Source organism: Dunckerocampus dactyliophorus, chromosome 3 (assembly GCF_027744805.1).
Source record: "Dunckerocampus dactyliophorus isolate RoL2022-P2 chromosome 3, RoL_Ddac_1.1, whole genome shotgun sequence".
NCBI lineage: Eukaryota > Metazoa > Chordata > Actinopteri > Syngnathiformes > Syngnathidae > Dunckerocampus > Dunckerocampus dactyliophorus.
In genome coordinates, this window is record NC_072821.1 from 31,913,091 (window position 1) to 31,934,749 (window position 21,659).

Consider the following 21,659-nt stretch of genomic DNA (forward strand, 5'->3'; position numbering starts at 1 on the left):
TTGTGACGCCTGCTTCCTTGTTTTCAACGCAGCGCGGGAGATTCAGGAGGAGTCGATTCACTTTGTGTCGCCTGCCGGGAGATTTGTAAGTTGCCCAACACATCTTGAAACACAACACATTAACCAGATAATGTCCATTATCACAAGTATAACGTCGTTAGCGTGTTTTTTTTTTTTTTTTTTACACGTGCTGAGTTTGATGTATGCTAGCTAGCATTGCGTGCCGTTATTGCCAGCCTACCTTCTCAGCTACTGTTGCTCATCGCTGATCCGTAACTGTGTGGCCAAGTTGTTTTCTTACTAAATCACTAACTAATCAACTAAAGTATGATTGTTTATCCTTCTTTTTATCTCATCATTTATATAGTTTGCCATCATGCCGTGTGAAAGGAAGCCTATGCGCTACGGACACTCAGAAGGACACACTGAAGTCTGCTTCGATGACACTGGGAAGTATGTCAACATTATCAATCCATGCAATTGATGTTAACTTTACTTTTAATAAACTCAATGACAGCACTTGACCTTTCGTTTATATTGTACGGCTATCAATGTTCAATAACATTGCTTGAAATCTCAAACGTTTACTTTACTAGTACCATAAATAAATGTTCCATTATTATATTGCTAGGAAATGACTTTATTACGGTGGCCGACAGTAATGTCCATGCACTCCAAACACAGAAATGATCCAAAGCTAAAAATACACGCCGTAAAACATGCAACGTTGCAACCACATAAGTGCTGCAAAAGAAACATGCTGCAAATTCTAAAAAGAACTACGTGAGAGAAATGCTGCAAGGTGCTATACATTTAATTTACAAGACACTTTATGTTGAAAAAGAACGTCAAAGTGCTACATACAATTCAATCCCAAAGAAATACAGTAGTACAGTCAAACACACAAACACAAATGTAAAGTTGTGTACAAGTTAACTCCGCATTCTTTTCCTCTTGGCGGTCACGCTCGGACTCCGCAACCTCCTCTCCTGACTACGCCTACCCTGTTGCAATTGGTCAGATGTTGAGGTTTGGCGACATACAGTAATAAGAGAAAATAAACCATCTAAGACAGAGATGAGACTTGTGCTTGTGTGTGTTGCGTTAATGTGTTCCGGTGATATGGGAGCTGAGTGGAGTGGCGCACAGGAAGTAATGCCGGGGGTTTGCGCAGGTTACAGCCACAACAGTAGCCCTTGTTAAGGATTATTGTGCCTGTTGTGAGATCATTAAAACCTGCAATAAAAGCCCGTTGTTCCGGCAGTCAAGTCCAGTGCTTGTTCCTCTTACTGAACATTACAGTAACATTACTGACACCTAGTGACCAGTGTAGAATATTACATGTCATTGTGACATATTTGAATGGGTGTTCTGAATGCCTTATATTTGTATTTCAGTTAATTTAGCCATTTTTATGCTTGAAAATGTGTAATTTAGGCCAAAAAATGTAAAACATTTGCTTAAATATGCATATTGTTTTTTACTAGCAACAGGCTGTATTCATATATTTTTGAAAAACCGTGATAGAGTGAAGCTGTGAATTTTGAGGTGCAAAGTAGCGAGGGATAACTATACAATCATTACTCATTTATCATGGTTAATTGGTTCCAGACCTGGCCGTGATGAGTGAATTTCCTCAAAGTAGGACTCAATATTAATAAACATAATATTTTCATAGTTAGAGCATAGAAAACCTGTTTACAACCTTCTAAATACGGTTTTTAACATGATTAGAGCCGTCTAGATATGAAATAACACCCCTATTGTCACCTTTACACTCCTGTTACCCAATATAATTGACATAATAAGAGAAAATAAGACATAATATAGACTCACACATGTTAGCATTGGGAGAGCTCCTTGTTGTTGCCTTTTTTTTTTTGCTTCCGGGACTTCTTGTGTTGTCTCATAACATTACTGACACCTAGTGACCACTGTAGAGTACTACATATCAACGTGTCTTTGAATGCGTTTTCTGAATGTCTTATATTTGATTTGATTTAATTTAATTTAGGAGGAGTGTCATGAGACAAACAACTCGCAAGACGAGGCAATGCACAAGATGGGGTCCACGAGAATGAAAGACGAAATGAGATTTTAACATTCATTTGAATAAAATTATAATGTGGGCAAACAAACATTTTCATTTAACTGCGTCACAAAACAATGCAGGTGCGTTTTGAAATGTTTATTGTCTTACAAATTGACGCTCAAAGATATTGAAGAAGATATAGTCAACATTTTTTGAAACCCAATAAACCACTGTTATGATAATATATGATCATAATAATACAGCTACTACGTGTCTTTGTCTATTTACATCAGTGCTGTCCTTTGACATTTATAATTAGGGCTGCAACTATTATTTTAATAACCGATTAATTGGTCAATTATTATCTTGATTAGTCGGATTAAAGAAACACACTTTTAATTTCCGCCTCTTCATTCAGAAATAGAAGATTTGAACTGACAGAGCAAATAAGTGCACAAACACAAGGTTGCCGCTTGAATATTCAGTTAAAATAATGTTAAATAATAAAAAAAATCTAAATGTTTCTCAAATAGCTTCACTAAAACAATAAATGTGAAGCTTGTTGTTTCAATTAAGGGAGTAATTGCTTAGGCCACAGATGGACCAAAGTAATAAGAAGCAAACACCTAAAGTTAGTGGTTGGGTCCGCAACATATCAGAAAAGAGGCAAAAATGCCCATCACTGTTTTCCAAAGTCAAAGTTGATATGTGTGAATATCCTGTTTAGGCTAAAACACAAAGATAATAGGTTTGCTTTCATGGATGACTAAGGAATAAAACTAATTCACATTTGAGAGGCTGAAATTAGAGGATATTTACATATTAAAATAAAACAATAATTCATCGATTACCAAAATAGTTGTCGATTTATTGGGTAATTGATTAACCATTGATTATTTGATTATTATTTTAGGTCTATTTATAAAAAAATAAAAATAAAAAAAAACATTATACATATATTTAAAAGCAAATCTTAGTGTTTTTATTAGTTACTAGTATCATCATTCTAGGTTTTTCTGCTGACATTATGCCACTTTGCTATAGTTTTCCACTTTTGCTGGGTTTTTGTTTGTTTTATTGCTGCAATGAGCCACGTTCCACAAATGGCCCCTACACCACACTTTGGACATCCACACGCGCGTGCTTCACCAATCATTTACAGTCATTTTTATGCTTGGAAATGCCTAATTTAGGCCAGAAATATGTAAAACTCGTTTAAACTTGCACATTTCAGGTTCATTGTAACCTGTGGAAATGATGGCGATGTTCGGATTTGGGAGAGTCTGGACGATGACGACCCAAGGTTCATCACTGTCGGCGAAAAAGCTTATTCTCTGGCACTCAAGGTGGGTCATCTGTCACCCTCTGGCAGATTCATAATGTCTTTTTAACATAATAAATTGTTTTTTTTTATGTGTTCTTTATTTAGAACGACAAGCTTGTGACCTCAAGTTCCAACAACACGGTGCAGATTCACACGTTTCCTGACGGCGATCCAGACGGCATCCTTACCCGGTTCACGACCAATGCCACGCATGTCTCCTTCAACGCCAGTGGCTCGAAAGTTGCTGCTGGCTCTAGGTACTGCATGAAATCACTGACACGATCATTTTACAAGCTTTCTTTAATATCCTATTTATTTTGATTAACAATTTGTACCGTATTTTCACGATCCATAAAGCGCACCGTATTAAAAGGCGCAGTCTCAGTTACAGGTGATATTTTTGTATTTAACACATACACAAGGCGCACCGTATTATTGGGCGCAGGTATGCACACTAAAACATACCGTGTCGCTCAGAAGTCAGTGAGATAGCGACAGTGCTTTATTTCTTTAGATAAATAGATAAATTTAGATAAAGAGCAGAACTCTCATTCAGTTTATCAAATCCACTTGAAATTAGGAAGGTCATCACTCAACACAACGGTCTCAGTCATGGTGCACAACTAAAAAACATCACACAGCAACGCAAAAACAGACAAGACACTACCGCTACTTTTGCTGAACAATAACTAACAACTAATGAGCTCAAAAATGTAACTTTAAGAGCATTTGCACCAAAACACTACCGCAAAGCACGCTGGGGAACAGGAAGTGCTCCCAGCGACCCTACAATACGCTAACATGCATGCTATTGTATGTTTTTAAAAAGCCAGCGAGAGCAAAACTGAGTTCGGTTGTACTTTATTGAAGTATTTAACAATGCACTCACGTTATTTTTGATCATCCACACATCCATCAAATTCCTCATCTTTTGTATCCCAAATGGACAGCGGGGCAAGTTCTCCATCAAACACGCCAGGTTCCCTGTCGTTGTTGTCAGTCAGTCTCGTTGCCGTGTGGCGCCTCAGAAATGATGCTGGCTTTTGTGAAAGCTCGAAGAACAGTGCATCAGACGCGTTAGCCCAAGCATCCACAATCCATTAGTGAAGCTGTGTTCGCTAGCTGTCATTCATCGCTCCCACGCCGCTCACAACTTAACTTTAAACGCTGTGTTTACATCCATTCACAAATAGTGGCGAAACTCGCACGGCACTGCCTCCAGTGTTAGTGAAGCTGTGTTCACTAGCTGTCATCTATCGCTCCCACGCCGCTCGCAACTTGACTTTAAACGCCATGTTTACACCGATGTTCAGTGGTTGGAGTTCCTTCGTCAAGCCTCCCGGAATGATGTTAAGCTCCAAGTTAATTTGCTGCACTTGTGACACACTCGTCCTTCAAGCCCCTTTGCTTGGTCCGGCTGGAACCTTTTCTTTAGGCAGCATTTCCTTTCATTTAAAAATCACCACAGGTAGCAGTTTCTGTCCATTACCATGGCAACCAATAATATAATAAAAAAAAATCAATAGAACAATGGCTGAAATAAAAATGCAAAAAATCATAACTAATTAAAAATAACTTGCATAAAACCCCCAAAAATGCCTTAAATAAGTGTAAAAAAGTAATAAAAATGCCTCAAATGCGTGTTTAAAAAGTAATTAAAAATAAAAATGCAAAAAATAAAAGTGTAAAAAACAATAAAAATGACTTTAAAATATTATTACAAATATACAAGAAATGAAAATGATTATGTAAAAGACAATACATCCGAAGTCAAGTTAAACAGGTTTCAGCAACAGGCACATTTTCCAATTAATCATGAAATAATACTTTAAGAGACAGAAGTGCATAAAACATGCGTTTCTATAGTGGAGTTCAGGACACGCAGCAAAGCCATCAAACAATTCACTTTTTTTCTGCATAACTAGCCGCTATAAATGAACGGATACATTTTGTTATCGATATAGGCATCTTACCACTGAGTTAGTTTCCATAATTGGAATAATAAAGATGAACGTTGCATATCCGTGTGAAGCTTGCGACGTCTGTTCACCACTTCATCTTTGCCAATAGCGAATCAGGAGTGGAGCTTAATGTCAGCTGACTGATGTCATGTGACATCTACAAAGTGATGTGTACGCGTTTGACCCAAACTACCTTCGCGATCGACCTAAACAGTGCTATAGGCAAGCTTACTTTTAATGTAATTATTTTTAATTATATGGGTTAAGATTTGTAGCTTTTCATACAAGACGCTGCTGAATTTAATTATATCGTCATTTCGTGATACATGCTAAAGTCCATATCGCCCAACCCTAATTCATATCATTGAACAATTCATGGAGAGACATTCAAGACATTTCATCCAAAAAGAACTCTTGTAAGCGCCCTCATTTAAGCCATGCAAACTTTTACGACCCTGCCTTTTAAAAGCATCGGTATCGAGAATTGTTAGGAACCAGAATCGAAACAATGAATCTGAAATGGAATCGGGTTCGTTCAAATTCAAACAACGGACTTAGGCCCTAGTCCTAGGTTGAGGCCATTTGAGAACCCTTGCTTTAAAGTAAGCTGAAGATGCTTGCGACCATTTTCTGTGTGACTCCAGCTCGCCACAATATACTTGCAAATGTTGGTCGTTGTTGCCGAGCACAAGGTTATTTTTGTATTACCCAGGCAAAGACCCAACTTGTTGAGAATCTCTGGTTTAGAGTATGAAAAACGGGCATTTTGAAGACTTTTTATGGGTTCATCCATCAGTCACGGTTTTTGGCCAATCATGAATCCCAGCATTTGCTTTTAAATAGAGCATGTCACATCAATCATTAATTTGATATTTGTCAAAGTGTGCTTTTATAACCAGCTGCTTGGGCATTCTACTTGTACTAGAAGAATCAGGGCTTAAAGATAAACAAATGTCACTTTGACTTTGTCAAGGCACTCATGCCTACACTGCTTCCGCTTTTCCTTTGGCAGTTAGTGAGGTATTCTTGCGTGTCATGTTTGTTGGATTCAGTTCTGCGCATACTATGACTCACCAGATGTCGGAGATTGTTCTTCCGGTATAGAATGATCCATGCACGTGATGTTGCAGTCTTACACGCGTCACACAGGCAGAGCAGCGCATAGATGGGTTCATGATTAGCTGTAATTGGAAATGATCGCTGAATTGATTTGTGTGAGCACAGCACATGGGGCATTATTTATCCTGGCATTTTCACGCTTGCTTTGTTTGTGCTATCGATTTAAAAAAAGTTCAGTCATCTGAGGCTCTGATGAGGAATAGGCATGTAGGCAGAATGTAGCAGTGTGTACATACTGATTGTTCATTTCTTTCCCTGCCTCAGTGACTTCTTGGTTAAGGTGGTGGAAGTGTCTGACAGCAGCCAGCAGAAAACCCTGCGGGGCCATGAAGCGCCTGTGCTAAGTGTGGCCTTTGACCCTAAAGATGATTTTCTGGTGAGTAAAGTTAAATCAATCTGAACATTCCAATTGTGAATGTAGTAGTCCACATTGGCCACTACTTGACAGTAATTGTTTGGTGAGACAGGCACCAGAGGTGATCACCAGAACAGGCATTTATTGCAGGTTTAAATGATCTCACAACAGACACAATAATAAAAACATAATAATAGTAACACGAGCTACTGTTGGGGCCATAACCCATGACAAGCTAAAGCACAACTCTGAACCTCCGACGCCACTACCAGTCCTCCACACATCTGCCCGCCTGTCACTAAGGTGGCCTAGGGAATACATTTACTTTGACACACACGAGCAGGACTTTTATTTACATCTTAAATGGGTTATTTACTCTTATTATGTCTACTATATTGAGTAATACGAGTGAAAAGCTTTTTAAAGCCGCCATTACAATACATTGATGAGACAATAGCCACTGCAGGAAGTCCGCTGTCCAGAAAAAAATGTCAGGGAACTGCTAATGTATGAGTCTGTTATCTTATTTATGTCTTATTTTCTCTGATTATGTCTACTATATTGAGTAATACAAATGTAATGGTGACTATAGGGGTGTTATTGCATGTCTAGAGCGCTCTAATGTTAAAAAAATAGATACTTTATTAATCTCCAAGAGAAATGATTCACATATTTACATATACATACTGTATTTATATTCACATATATTCACATTCAACCGTTTTTGGAAGATTGGAAACATGTTTTCTATGCCATAACTACGAAAATGTTCCATTTATTAATATTGAATCCTTCTTCTTGGTGCAATTCACTTTTCGCGGTCGGGTCTGGAACCAATTAACTGCGATAGACGAGAGACGACTGTCAATAGGTTCCCAAAATGAGTGAGATCCGCGAAGTACTGTAGCCAACTTATTATTTTTTACAATTATTATATATGTTTTAAGGCTATAAACCCCCCTCACTATACACTTTATACACTTTTCTCAGACAGGCATTAACATTTTCTCACATTTCCTTCTTGTTTAAACACTCTCAAAGTATAAATTTTGTTAGAATTTGAATGATCAACCTACTAGATTGTACACAAGAAGTATTCCGTAATGGCGCGCTACAGCCACGTAACTTCTGCCTTCCTTCAGCATGTCCAGAAGTCCAACTTTTTGAACACAATGCATATTCATACGCTGTTTAAAAAAAAAAAAAAAAAAAAGCAAAAAAAAATTCCACGATACAGCGAAAGGTGAACCACGATGTCGCGAGGGAGTAATATAAGTATGTATAATTCATGATTGGAATCTGCCGATATTCAAGTCAGCAATATCGATATCGTATCGAAAGTGAAAAATTGTTATCGGGACACCTCTGATAGTAATCCCTCATTTACTGAGGTTAATTGGTTCCAGACACGAGTGAATTATAAGTGACATAAGTGAATTTTTGCAAAGTAAGATTCAATATTAACAAATGGAATATAGAGCATAGAAAACCTGTTTACGGCCCTCTAAGTGCGTTTTTTAACATTACTAGAGCCCTATAGTCACCTTTACACTCGTATTACCCAATATGGTACAAATAATAAGAGAAAATAAGACATAACATAGCATGTTAGCATTGGGCGAGTGCCTTGTCGTTCCTGTTTTACTTCCGGTTTCTGTATAGTACTTCGTGCGGTGGCTGTTGTCTCATCAATGGAACATTACTGACACCTAGTGACCAGTGTAGAATACTGCATATCATTTACAGCGTCTTCGAATGCATCTTCTGAATGCTTTCTATTTGTATTTTAGATCATTTAGCCATTTTTATGTTTAATATGTTAAAAATACGTTAAAATCATTGATAATTTAAACATTTCTTTTTATTCCATAATGCATAGACATGGATTATGAATTCATATGAAATGCTTCTTTTGACAGGCTTCTGCCAGCTGTGATGGCTGTGTGGTGGTGTGGAATATTGAAGAGCAGGTATTTTAAAGCCAATAGCGTAAGAGCCATTGCACCAAATCTGTGCCATTTGTGTCCCAGGAAATGAAGTGTATAAATGTACAATAAAATTAACTGAAGGGTCCTGCACGTCGATCTGATTGCATATTCAATGATATCATTTAAAAGGTGAATTTAATCGACCTTGAACACTGGAAAAACAGCATTTGCTGCCTGTCTCTGCTTCCTAAAATTATACTTTACCATGAAATCTAATAATTTAAATCAGTAGAAAAATAAATAAATAAATAAATCAGTAGTTCTCAATTGGTGGGTTGGGACCAAAAGTGGGTCACAGATGCATTGCGGGTGGGTCGCAGACAGCAAGTCAAACAAAACATTAAAATATAATAATAATAGTCTATTAAATAATATAATAATAAAATACTATTTTTATAATAATATCATATAGTAGTAGTAGTAGTAGTAGTACTTTATTAATCCCACAGCAGGGAAATTCATCTGTTACAGCAGCAAGCAAGATACATATGTTTTATTTATTTATGTATTTATATTTATTTTATGTATAATAATTATTTTTATTCGTGATAAAAATGACTTAACTAAAAACTTACAATAGTAATAAATAAAAATAATTGAAATAAAAGTGTAAAAAAAATCTAACATGACTTAAAAGTATAAAAATAAAAATGACTTCAATTAAAGTGTATAATAATAATAATACAAATAAAACTCATTCCTGTTACTTTCAGTCGTGTTACTTAAATGAGTCGACTCGACTAAGGAAAATTGATGGGCCAATATACATTTTGAGTAGTTCAGTATGTGTATTATCAGATTTAGAGTTAAAACAAAAAGTAAATACATATTAATTCAAGTTCATTTTGAGAGCGGTACAGCAAGCGAATGGCACCGATTTGGTGGAATGGCCCATAATGTTGATGTTTTTATATATTCCCCATCCGTCTGACGCTTATCTCGTGCTTTGATTCAGACTCAAGTGATCAGCTGGCCTCTGCTGCAGAAGACCAACGACATCAGTAACGCAAAATCATTGTGTCGCCTGGCCTGGCAGCCTCTCACAGCAAAGGTCAGAGCCCAAATTCACTTTCTGTCTTTCTTTTGGGAATGGGTTATCTCACCGATATGTGATTGATAAGCAGATGTCTCTGGTTAGTTTTTAGCCGTTCCGGTGGATACCAAGGTTCACCTGTATGAGAGAGGGTCCTGGGATCACGTGAGCACCCTGTCTGATGATCTGCTGACTCAGGTGAGTTTCAATAACACAACTACCTGTTGGTGAATAAGACGGCAGTATTAAGTTACGTTATGCGCCTACCAGCGAATGGCACGAATCCACGAGTAACTGGGCCGCTCATAAAATGTCTATTTTTAACACTATTTTGTACCCCGAGATTAGCATCGTTCTAATTAGATTAGATTCAGATCCAGAACCCTCTCTTCAATTGCCATTGTTCGCTAGCGACGTAAGCAAGCAAGCGAAATGCTGAAGGCACAATCCAGGCTTAAGCCCTAAATATGCCTCCCGCGCTTAATCATTTTTTTCATTTTAAATATAAAATCTTTATGCATTTACCACTAATGAATGATCATGGATTGCGATAATAAATAAATGAATTAATCACGTGATAAATAAAAATACATTGCCATTTGTTCCTGAATTTCTTTAGATCTTGACATAATGTCTAGCTTTTGAGGATCTTTTGGTCTACTTCACCTTGTCAGGCAGGCAGGCAGGCAGGCAGTTGTTGCAGCTAATGGTGGTCCAACCAGTTATTAGGTTTAGGGGGCAATCACTTTTTCAAACAGAGCCATCTAGGGTTGGATTTTTTTCTCCCATAATAATAAAAAGTTTCATTTGAAAACTGCATTTTGTGTTTAGATGTGTTGTCATTGACTAATATTTAAATATGTTTGATGATCTGAAACATTTAAGTGTGACAAACACTTAAGGGACACTTTTTCACACAACTGTAAAGGTGTAAAAATTGTGGCCTTTTTTTAACAGTGGTACATGTATGTTGTACGTTTTCTTTTGTATTATGACACATTTAAAAATGATCCACTTTGGGGACAAAAAAATTTAAAAAACAACCTATTTTAAAAGGAAAAAAAAAGTTGTGACCAAAAACCTACGAATTTGCGGGGCCGCAGATGCTGAATCGTGAATGTACGGGGTAAAAGTGCACTGCACGGTGTCTACAATGTCCACTGTTTTTGTTGGCAGCCCATCAATGTGGTGGCATGGTCCTCGTGCGGACAGTTTCTGGCAACAGCCAGCGTGGGGGGCTTCATACTAGTGTGGAACGTGAACAGCAAACTATGTGTGGAAAGGTATGTAATTCATCTATTTTTCATTTATGGTAAACGCTAAATACGTTTAAGAGGTTTTTTTTTTTGTTAAGACTGCTTCTTCTGCTCCACAGGCATAAACATGAGAAGGGCTTTACAGTGTGTGCTTTAGCATGGCACCCATCTGGCCGTAAGATTGCTTACACTGACATTGAGGGCTGCCTGGGCCTACTGGATGGTTTCAGCACATCTACGTCCAACACCCCCAAGGTATTGCACTGTGCACTGTGTCCAAACATTGGCCAAATATTAACAGGACTACTGCCTGCTGTGTTTAAATGCCAAGTCAATGGCATGTACTCGCATAATTTCCTAATTTGCATAATTGACCATGACCATGACGCACGTGCATGTAATTGTAATAACACAGAAATAACATGTGAGAGACAAAAAGTGAGTAAAAAATCCATGAAAAGCTAGGGATGCACGTTTTTTTCAAGCTGATACCAAGAACTTCCTGCTTCTCAAGAACCATCCTAATTTTTTTAAATTTAGATTTAACTGTAGTTTGTGCACACCTGGAGGTAAGACCAACTAGAAGATGGATTTGACAAACTGTACATGTAGATTTGTCCTTACCAAACATCATGACATCATTACTATTAACACCATGTAAAGAAAATAGTACAAATCATGGCTCCAAGGGTATTTTCAACGATGGTAAAGGGATGTTCATCCAGCGCCATCATTTCCATGATGAAATCACAGACCGCTTCCGTCCTCTGGTCATCTCGGGCAAACATTTCAGCACTTTTCAAACATTTTACATCCATCCATCTTCTACCGCTTATCCGAGATCAGGTCGCGGGGGCAGCCTAAGTAGGGAGGCCCAGATTTTCCTCTCCCCAACCACTTTGTCCAGCTCCTGGCGTTCCCAGGCCAGTTGGGAGACATAGTCTCTCCAACGTGTCCTAGGTCTTCCCCGAGGCCTTCTACCGGTCGGACTTGCCCTGAACACCTCCCCAGGGAGGCCACCTCATCTGACTCCTCTGAATGCGGAGGAGTAGCGGTTCTACTCTGAGTCTCTCCCGGATGACAGTGCTTCTCACCTTATCTCTAAGGGAGAGCCCTGCCACCCCTACGGAGAAAACTATTTTTATTTTTTATTTATCCTTTATTTAACCAGGGGAACCTCATTGAGATTAATAATCTCTTTTTCAAGAGTGTCCTGGCCAAGACTAATTTCGGCCGCTTGTACCCGCGATCTTGTCCTTTCGGTCACGACCCAAAGCTCATGGCCATAGGTGAGTGTAAGAACGTAGATCGACCGGTAAATTGAGAGCTTTGCCTTTCGGCTTAGCTCTCTCTTCACCACAATAGACCGATGTAGAGTCTGCATCATTGCAGGCACCGCACCAATTGCGTTCCATCCTTCCCTCACCCGTGAACAAGACCCCAAGGTACCTAAACTCCTCCACTTGGGGCAGGATCTCATCCCCGACCCAGAGATAGTACTCCACCCTTTTCCGGGCGAGAACATTTTATATGCAGAAGACAATTTGAAATGCATATAAATGATGGTCGAAAGGGATAAATGAGCATTTAATATCACGTTTACCCTGACTGAAGACGTGATTGTTGACAAAGACAGCAATGTGGCAGCGAGATCAACACGGACACCACCTTCGTGTTTTGCTAGGAGTTATTTCTTGAATTCAATAGTTTTTCACTTTCTTAATCAAAATGCTTTCTTTGGTTTCGTAGTGGATTATTTTGCAGCCGTGAAAAGCAGGAACTTGTGGTGTAACTGTGTTAGTTAGCAAAGAACTACAGTCCCCCCTTGATGGCATCATAAACGGATGAAGGAGCAAACGTTCGGGCCCATTTGCCATTTTAATAGGATGCTGATTAAAAAAAATACATCAAGAACACAGTTTCACTCACGCAGTGTATTAATAACACAATATTAGTAACATAAAACATATTCTACCCTAACAGGAAAATGTCGACAAACCAATTATTAGTCTTTGCTCTTTTTTTCCACATTTTAGCTCTTGTTTTTAAAATTTTGCAACTATATCAATTTTCTTCTTTATCTTTTTCTTTTTGTTCCGATTTTATCCCCATATTTTTACTTTATTCCCATAATATTAGTAAATATAACATTTTCTCCAAACTAATTTTCCACTTTATTTTGTTTTGTTTCTTTCTCGTATTACAACTTCTAAAAAAATTATTATTTTTTCTTTAAAATTTCAACTCTATCCTACTAAAATTATTTTATTTTTCATCATATTGCAAGTTTATTTTCATAAAATTGCGACTTTTCTTGTTAGAATACAACGTTTTTTCTGATTATTATGGCTTTATTATTGTAGAATTGCAGCAGTTTTTTCCATTTCTGCTTTTTTTCCCCCCCAACTATTTCAACTTTCTTTTTGTAATTATGACTTAATCCTTGCAGCAGTATAGCTTTTTCCACAACCTAATTTTTCAAAAATGACAACATTATTAGTTGTTTTGACAAAAGAAAAAAGTATTTCTTTCATATTTCAAGTTTATGCAACTAAAATGACAATTTTTCTTTGTAATAGTACAACCTTATTCTCATAAAATTGCATCTTTTTCTTTTTAGATTACAACTTTTTTTTTTGATGGCAGAATTTGACTTTATTCTTGTAAAATTACTGCTAATTTTTAACATTTTGCTGTTTTTTTGTTTTTTTAAAAAAATTTTCTTGTTAAATTATATTTTTAGAATGTGCCGCAGGCCACGGGTGTCCAAACCGTGGCATCTCCACGCTTATGTAGCACAACAATTCTTTTTATCACATCCTCAGAGAGTTCTTTGCCATGAGGTGCCATGTTGAACTTCCAGTGAGCAGTATGAGAGTGATGACCTCAAATTTAACACACTTGCTTCCCATTCATACCTGAGACCTTGTAACACCAACGAGTCACATGACAACAGGGAGGGAAAATTAATAATTGGGCCCAATGTGGGTATTTTCACTTAGGGGTGTTGCCTGCCTTAAGATATTAATGACTGTATGTTGAGTTATGTTGAGAGGACAGTACATTTTTATACTGTTAAATAAGCTGTACACAGACTACTTTACATTGTATCAAAGTGTATAATTTAATTTTCTATCCTTTTGAAACAGACATGTTGATGTTCTTGTGTTTTGTGGTGACATCTGTCTATGGACTGTCATCAGGCTGCCACAGAAAAAAGCGAGAGGGGCTACGACGACCTATTTGATGATGATGGTGATGACCAGCTTTTGGATGAAAGATGGAGTGATGCCAAGTCCCCCACTAAGAAAGCAGTCAGTGGGTTCAAGGAGGAGGATGATGGCGGCGACGGCGACGGCGGCGGCGACGACGACGATGATTTCCTGATGCCTGCAACAGGCCGTGTGAGGAACAGAGGTGCAATCCTGGATGATGAAAATTCACTTGGTGAGTGTTGTGGTGCATTCAAAAGCAATGTTTGTCTAGATGTGTTATATATCAGTGGTCCCAAACCTTTCTGAGCCCACGCACCAGTTTGTGTTCTGTCAAAACCCCGACGGACCGGAATGAATGACTAAAATTTGGGTGTCTTGATACAAATTTTTCACTTTCAATTTGCACGTTTCAAGTTATTTTGAACACAAACAAACAAACAGATACAGGCCGGCAAAAACATAACCTCTGAGCTGTGTTTAGCGGAGGTAAAAAGTATGGTAATCAAAAATAAATACAAATACTGGTAAAAATAAAGGTGTAAATACAAATGACTTTTAAAGCATTAAAAAAACACTAAATATGACTTAAATAAAATAATAATAATACATATAAAATAAATAAATAATAAAGTGCAGCCTTGATGATCGGCCGATAAAGCTTGAATGTGCTTTTTTTTCCCTCTTACTAATAATATGCATTCAATCACAAAACAGCGCTGATTTATTAATTAATATATTTTTGAAAAATGTGTGTGAAGTCACAAAATTCAAAGTGGTGAGGAATTACTATACATGTACCATTACAACTCTAGTATAGGGGTTCTCAAATGGTCTCAACCTAGGACCCACAACAGTGATCATTAAGTTGCGACCCACTTTTTTTTAAGTCACTGTAGTCGGATTTTCCTGACATTTATATAAGCTGGACATGCAAGACATACCAAAATGCCAAACCCTTTGCATGCAACCAACAACATTTGGAGTGAAAATTGAGGTGTCTGGCATTCAATTTAAACAAACTTGTCACATTTCAAGCATTCATGACGATGGCCATCATCCTTATTTAAAAAATTTATCTTTTTTTTTTTTTACACTTTTATTTAAGTCTTTTTCATTTGTATTTATTTGTATTACGTTTATGCTTTTATTTAAGTCATGTTTAGTGTTTTTTTAATGCTTTAAAAGTCATTTGTATTTACACCTTTATTTTTACCAGTATTTGTATTTATTTTTGATTACCGTACTTTTTACCTCCTCTAAGCACAGTGCGGAGGTTATGTTTTTGCCGGCCTGTATCTGTTTGTTTGTTTGTGTTCAAAATAACTAGAAACGTTCTGAATGGATTTGAATTAAATTTTCAGGAATTGTCGGAAATGGGATATACAGTAAAAGAACTGATAACATTTTGGGGGTGATCTGGATCCAGGAATTTTTTAAAGGATTCTTTAACATTGCGAGAGAGGGCGATTTTCGGCACAAAAAATGTTTCAGAGCACTTGGGGGGGGTCACATACTGTCCCAGAAAATGTAGGATTATTATTTTGGTGTGACACAATATGGCGGGAACTAAGGCGCTTGGTGAAGGTCTGCGTTCTCCGAGTGCTTCTCTAGATTCCTTTTATTTTATTTGTAATTTTTATTTTTATAATTTTTTTTAATGAAAGTTATTTTTATTATTTTTGCACTTTTATTTAAGTTATTGTTCTTTTGATCTAATTTTTATTTTTTATTTTTTTTACACCTTTTAAGGCATTTTTATTTTTTTTAAATGCTTTCATTTAAGTCATTTTTATGTATTGTTTTTAAGTTTTTTATTAAGTCATTTTTATTACCATTTATTTGTATTTTCTTGTACACATTTATTGAAGTCATTTTTGTTTTTATTATTTATACCTCCAATTGTTTAGTTCTATTTTGTGTAGTTTTATTCTATCAAACCAAACAAATGGACCCGTTACCCAATTTTGGGTCCCGACCCACCAGTTGAGAACCACTGCCCTCGTGTATGTATACTTTGACCCAATGTAAATGAAAGAAAATTGTGCACCCAATTCTCGTTTTTAAAAATCATTGACCGTGTATGTTGTATAATCATTCCACCCTATAAAAAGAACGGTTGAAATAAATGATCAATGGCCCTGAATGGATATGACATTCATTCCCACGATGAGCTAATGCAAACTTCTTACTGGAGCTGTAATTCAACAGATGCAGGCTTGCTGAAGCTTGATCAAGATGAGTTTGGAGTTAACGATGGCACTGACAGTGGTGTGATGCCTGCCGTGGCTCCGTCAGCTACCATGCGTCCCGTCTACGATGGGCCTCAGCCGACGCTCCCCCAGAAGGCCTTTCAACCAGGCTCTACTCCGATGCATCTCACTCACCGCTTCATGGTAGTTAACACAAACCAGTCATCTTAAAATAACCTTAGGTTAGACCATCTTTATGCATGACTCACTTTTTGTGACGTAGTTTCATTTTGAGCTACTAAAAAATTAACTGTTGACGGTTCCTCAGATGTGGAACTCTGTCGGCATAGTTCGAGGCTACAACGACGAGCAGGACAATGCCATCGACGTGGAGTTTCATGACACAGCCGTGCACCACGCCATGCACCTTACCAACTCGCTGGGGCACACCATGACTGATATTTCCCAGGAGGCGGTGCTGCTGGCCTGCCCCGGCACAGACGAGCTTGCAAGGTATGCCCACTGGTGTCCAGAGTCTAGAATAAAGTCAAAATATTAACAGGAAAAAGTTGTAATCTGTCAAGAAAAATGTAGTAGCATAAAGTTGAAATATTAAAGAACAAAGACATTGTTTCTTCCTTGAATGACCACCTTATCGTGGTGGAGGTCTGGTTCTACTGTATATGCCACTGGTGGTGTCTCCCAAGGCATACAGGTCCTACAGTAGGTGACGGGCCACACAAGGAGAGAAGACCCAATGAGAGTCACACTTAAATGTTTCAGATCAACAAACAAATTTAAATGTTAGTCAGTGACACCACAACTGAACACAAAATGCAGTTTTTAAATGAAACATTTTATTATTAACAGAAAAAAAATGTCAATCTACATTGTAGAAGTGATTGCCTCCCCCTGTTAAAACATAATTAAACAGATTAATTCAGCGCTATCAGTCTGGAAAAGGTTATAAAGCCATTTCTAAAGCTTTGGGACTGCAGTGAACCACAGTGAGAGCCATTATAAAACATAGAACAGTGGTGAACCTTCCCAGGTTGGCCAACCAAAATTACCCAAGAGCACAGTGAGGATTCATCCAAGAAGTCACAAAAGAACCCACAACAACATCCAAAGAACTGCAGGCCTCTCTTGCCTCAGTTAAGGTCAGTGTTCATGACTCTACCATAAGAAAGACATAAATGACCTGCATGGCAGAGTTCCAAGACGAAAACCACTGCTGAACAAAAAGAACATTAAGGCTCAATTTTGCCAGAAACCATCTTGACTTTTTGGAAGGTGTGTGTTCCATTACAACTGGCGTAAAAATAACAGCGCATTTCAGAAAAAGAACATCATAACAGTAAAATAAGGTGGTGGTAGTGTGATGGTCTGGGGCTGTTTTGCTGCTTCATGACCTGGAAGACTTGCTGTGATAAATGCAACCATGAATTCTGCTGTCTACCAAAAAACTTCTGAAAGAGAATGTCCGGCCATCTGTTGGTGACCTCAAGCTGAAACCTACTTGGGTTCTGCAGCAGGACAATGATCCAAAACACACCAGCAAGTTCACCTCAGAATGGCTGAAGAAAAACAAAATGAAGACTTTGGCGTGGCCTAGTCAAAGTCCTGACCTGAATCCTTTTGAGATGCTGTGGCATGACCTTAAAAAGGTGCTTCATGCTGGAAAACCCAATATTCACCCTCCAAATTTCCTCCACAGCTTTGTAAGAGACTCATTGCAGGTTATTGCAAATGCTTGATTGCAGTTGTTGCTAAGGGTGGTTCTACCAGTTATTAGGTTTAGGGGGCAATCACTTTTTCACTCAGGGCCATGTAGGTTTCTCCCTTAATAGTAAGAAGTTTAATTTAAAAACTGCATTTTGTGTTCAGTTGTATTGTCATTGACTAATATTCAAATTAGTTTGATGATCTGAAACATTGAAGTGTGACAAACATGCAAAAAAAAAGAAAAATAGGGAAGGGGGCAAACACTTTTTCACACCACAGTATGTCACTTCTTAGCATATCTTACAAAATACTGTATCAAAGTGGCCCTTGCATCCTTTCATTTTTCACTATGTGGCTCTGGGTGGAAAAAGTTTGGACATGGTTGTAAACAGACGATAGGTGATGGCGCATACCTTCTCGGGCATATTGATATATAATCAAGTTCTGGACGATATAGGATATTGGTTAGAAAGACAAAATTGAGCACCTTTACTTCCTCTTTTGCAGTAGACCTCTTAATCTGCACCCATTTATATTTTGCACAAATGTAGGAAAACAATATCAGCAACCAAAACCCTTGATTATCACCCATTCTCATTATGTCTCTGGCCAAAGTCACAAGTAAATGTGCAAGCAGTTACTATTTTCAGTTATGTCGATGTGAGTCAGCCAATCCGAGGGATCTCAAACGAGCTTGCACTGTATTTGTTTCAATAAATGTGTGAACTCTGAAAGCCACCTCACACACAAGTCCACACATCCATGGTTCTGTGTTTCTCTGCTTATCTAAGTGGCAGGATCAGTAACCTATGCAGCCATCTACTCTGCTTTGATGACTGGTGTGTCAATGCATGTCCACATGTCTGCATCATCTCTTTGCCTTCTCAGTAAGCTGCAGTGCCTCCACTTCTCATCATGGGACACCAACAAGGAGTGGATGGTTGACCTGCCCAAGGGTGAGGATGCAAAGGCGCTGTGTCTCGGTCAGGGCTGGGCGGCGGTCGCCACTAGCGCTCTCATGGTCAGATTCTTCTCCATCGGCGGAATTCAGAGGGATATCTTCAGCCTGTCGGGGCCTGTTGTCTGTATGGCGGGACATGGAGAGCAGTTACTCATTGTGTACCACAGAGGTACATACAGTACATACGTCCATGCATATTATTACACACGTTTATTTAGTTTTTTTAAAGAGGAAAACGAGTGTCCTTTGTAAGCAAAACTTTCAATGTGTTTTTTTAAACATTTCATTTAAAAGCACGGAGCAAGTCACACTGGTATAGGTATACGTATATAATTGTGTTCAACACTTGATAATTTGATATAAAGCTGTATTAATAGAAACATTGCACGGGTAGTGTATGACATGTTTGTTTCTGTGTCTCCTTTCACATAATTAGGGACAGGTTTTGATGGGGAGCAAATGCTTGGCGTGCAGTTGCTGCAGTTGGGTCGAAAGCCGAGGAAAATTATCAACGGCGAACCTCTCCCACTCTCACAAAAATCTTTCCTGTGCTGGCTCGGATTTTCTGCTGAAGGTATACTTTCATTTTCTTGAGAGAATATGAATACAGGAGGACTGCAAGCAAGTTCCGTTCCTACAACACCGATTTAAGTCGAGTTTTAGTGCAAGTCGTAGCTTATAGCTATACTATACCTGAATTAACACCTAAGTCACTCGCACTGCACACCGAACACATAAACGACATATAAAATACAGTAACACAAAGATTAAGTACAAGAATGAAATAAGAGTAAAAAAAAACAAAAAAAAACTCACTTTAATCCCTGTGGTTGTCTTGCACACTGGAAGGGCCATTGCAAGGGAGGAAGTCTCTACACTACTTAATTACCACTGCCCATTTCATAGAGCAGATCCTTTCACATGTTCAAGGCAAGGATACCGTTATCCTTAATGATGGTTTGCTGTGTTTGAGCTGCTTGGATCGAGCATGCTGCAGCCAATGTTGATTGGTGTATCTCCATTTCTTGAGCATTTTACAGTGTAGAGTTTCACTTTGCTTTTCACTTTCACTTTCCTCTTCTTTGACACACTGCCATCACGCTTGGGAGACATAAAGACGTGGGAATAAGGGACGTCCTTCCTTCCTCAGCAACGCACCAATGTGCACCTAACTAGTTCTTGTTTTCTTTTTGTACAGTATTAATAATTGATGGGTGTGTGTTGGATTTAATATAAATGATTATTATTATATTAATTTAATATAAATTCTAATAGGCCCTCAAAGGGAAGCACAGTTATTTTCAACATATTCATATTGCTATTAGTATTAGTATTGTTTTTATTTATTATGCTTTAATGAGGCTGCCAGAACACCAGTTTTATTGGTCTTGTTCTCTCTACACTCTACAGCAGGGTGTCTCATAAAAGTTTAAGTTTTTGTTTTTTTACGTCTCTTGGCTGTTTTTTTTATTTGCCCATGGCACATTCTAAAACAACAACAGCAGCAGCACCAAAAATGAAAAAAATCAGCAATCATTTATCGAAAAATTAAGAGAATATTTGAAATATTAAGAGAAAAAAAGTTGTAATCTAACGAGAAAAAGTCGTAATTTTATGAAATTAATGTCATATGAAAAAAACGGCTGTGATTTTACGAGAATTAAGTCAAAAATATTCAGAGAAAAAGTTGCACTTTTATGAGAAAATTGTAATATAATGAAAGATAAAATGTCTTTTTCGTAGCATAGAGTTGAAATAATAAAGAAAAAGAAATATTTAAAAAAATGTCGTAATATTATGAGAAACAAACAAAACAAAATACACGGTACACTACACTGTACACTCAAAAGAAAATTGTGTAAAGACATAATTTCCACCTTTTATACCTTGATTTTTGCCATTTTGCAAATGAGAAGTTGTCGTCCGGGTCATATTCTCTTAGGTACCCCGTGTTATGTGGATTCTGAGGGGGTGGTGCGAATGCTGAATCGTTCCTTGGGCCTCACATGGACACCAGTTTGCAACACCAGAGAGACGTGCAAAAGCAAATCAGACCACTACTGGGTCGTTGGGATGCATGAGAACCCTCAGCAACTCAGGTGAATCAATGCTCTCTCGGCATACAAATATTGTGGCATGCATCTTTTAGAAAATGTATTGTTGGATAGGGAAAAAAAGTCCTCAAATTGCAATCATACTGTACATATAAGCTTCAGGGTCACTTTATAGGTAATATATTCAACCAAGTACAGTAAAGTACTATATATAGTATGTGTATGTCAAATCTGGTCTCTGTCTTTTTTTTTTTTTTTTAGGTGCATACCATGTAAAGGCTCCAGGTACCCACCCACCCTTCCTAGACCTGCAGTGGCCATCCTGCCATTCAAGCTGCCACTGTGTCAGACAACTACAGAGAAAGGACAGATGGAGGTAAACATAGCAGATACAAGTAGAAGCTGCTCCAATAAACTACAGACACATATACAGTATCTCACAAAAGT

At 37.9% G+C, this 21,659-nt stretch overlaps 1 protein-coding gene across 2 annotated transcripts in view; it reads left to right on the forward strand.

Moving 5' to 3' along the window:
- Nucleotides 1-21,659, forward strand: part of wdhd1 (WD repeat and HMG-box DNA binding protein 1) — a 40,393-nt gene continuing 18,734 nt past the window's right edge. For both annotated transcript variants that reach the window (XR_008569894.1, XM_054771954.1), the window contains exons 1-17: nt 1-85; nt 368-453; nt 3,267-3,378; nt 3,462-3,613; nt 6,701-6,812; nt 8,711-8,761; nt 9,735-9,830; nt 9,918-10,010; nt 10,989-11,095; nt 11,188-11,323; nt 14,272-14,515; nt 16,492-16,676; nt 16,801-16,985; nt 19,086-19,327; nt 19,595-19,732; nt 21,101-21,257; nt 21,474-21,588. Coding sequence is in view for 1 of the 2 variants with exons in the window: in XM_054771954.1 (XP_054627929.1) it covers nt 377-453; nt 3,267-3,378; nt 3,462-3,613; nt 6,701-6,812; nt 8,711-8,761; nt 9,735-9,830; nt 9,918-10,010; nt 10,989-11,095; nt 11,188-11,323; nt 14,272-14,515; nt 16,492-16,676; nt 16,801-16,985; nt 19,086-19,327; nt 19,595-19,732; nt 21,101-21,257; nt 21,474-21,588 (2,202 nt within the window). In the remaining variant the exon portion in view is untranslated. The remainder of the gene's footprint in view (nt 86-367; nt 454-3,266; nt 3,379-3,461; nt 3,614-6,700; nt 6,813-8,710; nt 8,762-9,734; nt 9,831-9,917; nt 10,011-10,988; nt 11,096-11,187; nt 11,324-14,271; nt 14,516-16,491; nt 16,677-16,800; nt 16,986-19,085; nt 19,328-19,594; nt 19,733-21,100; nt 21,258-21,473; nt 21,589-21,659) is intronic.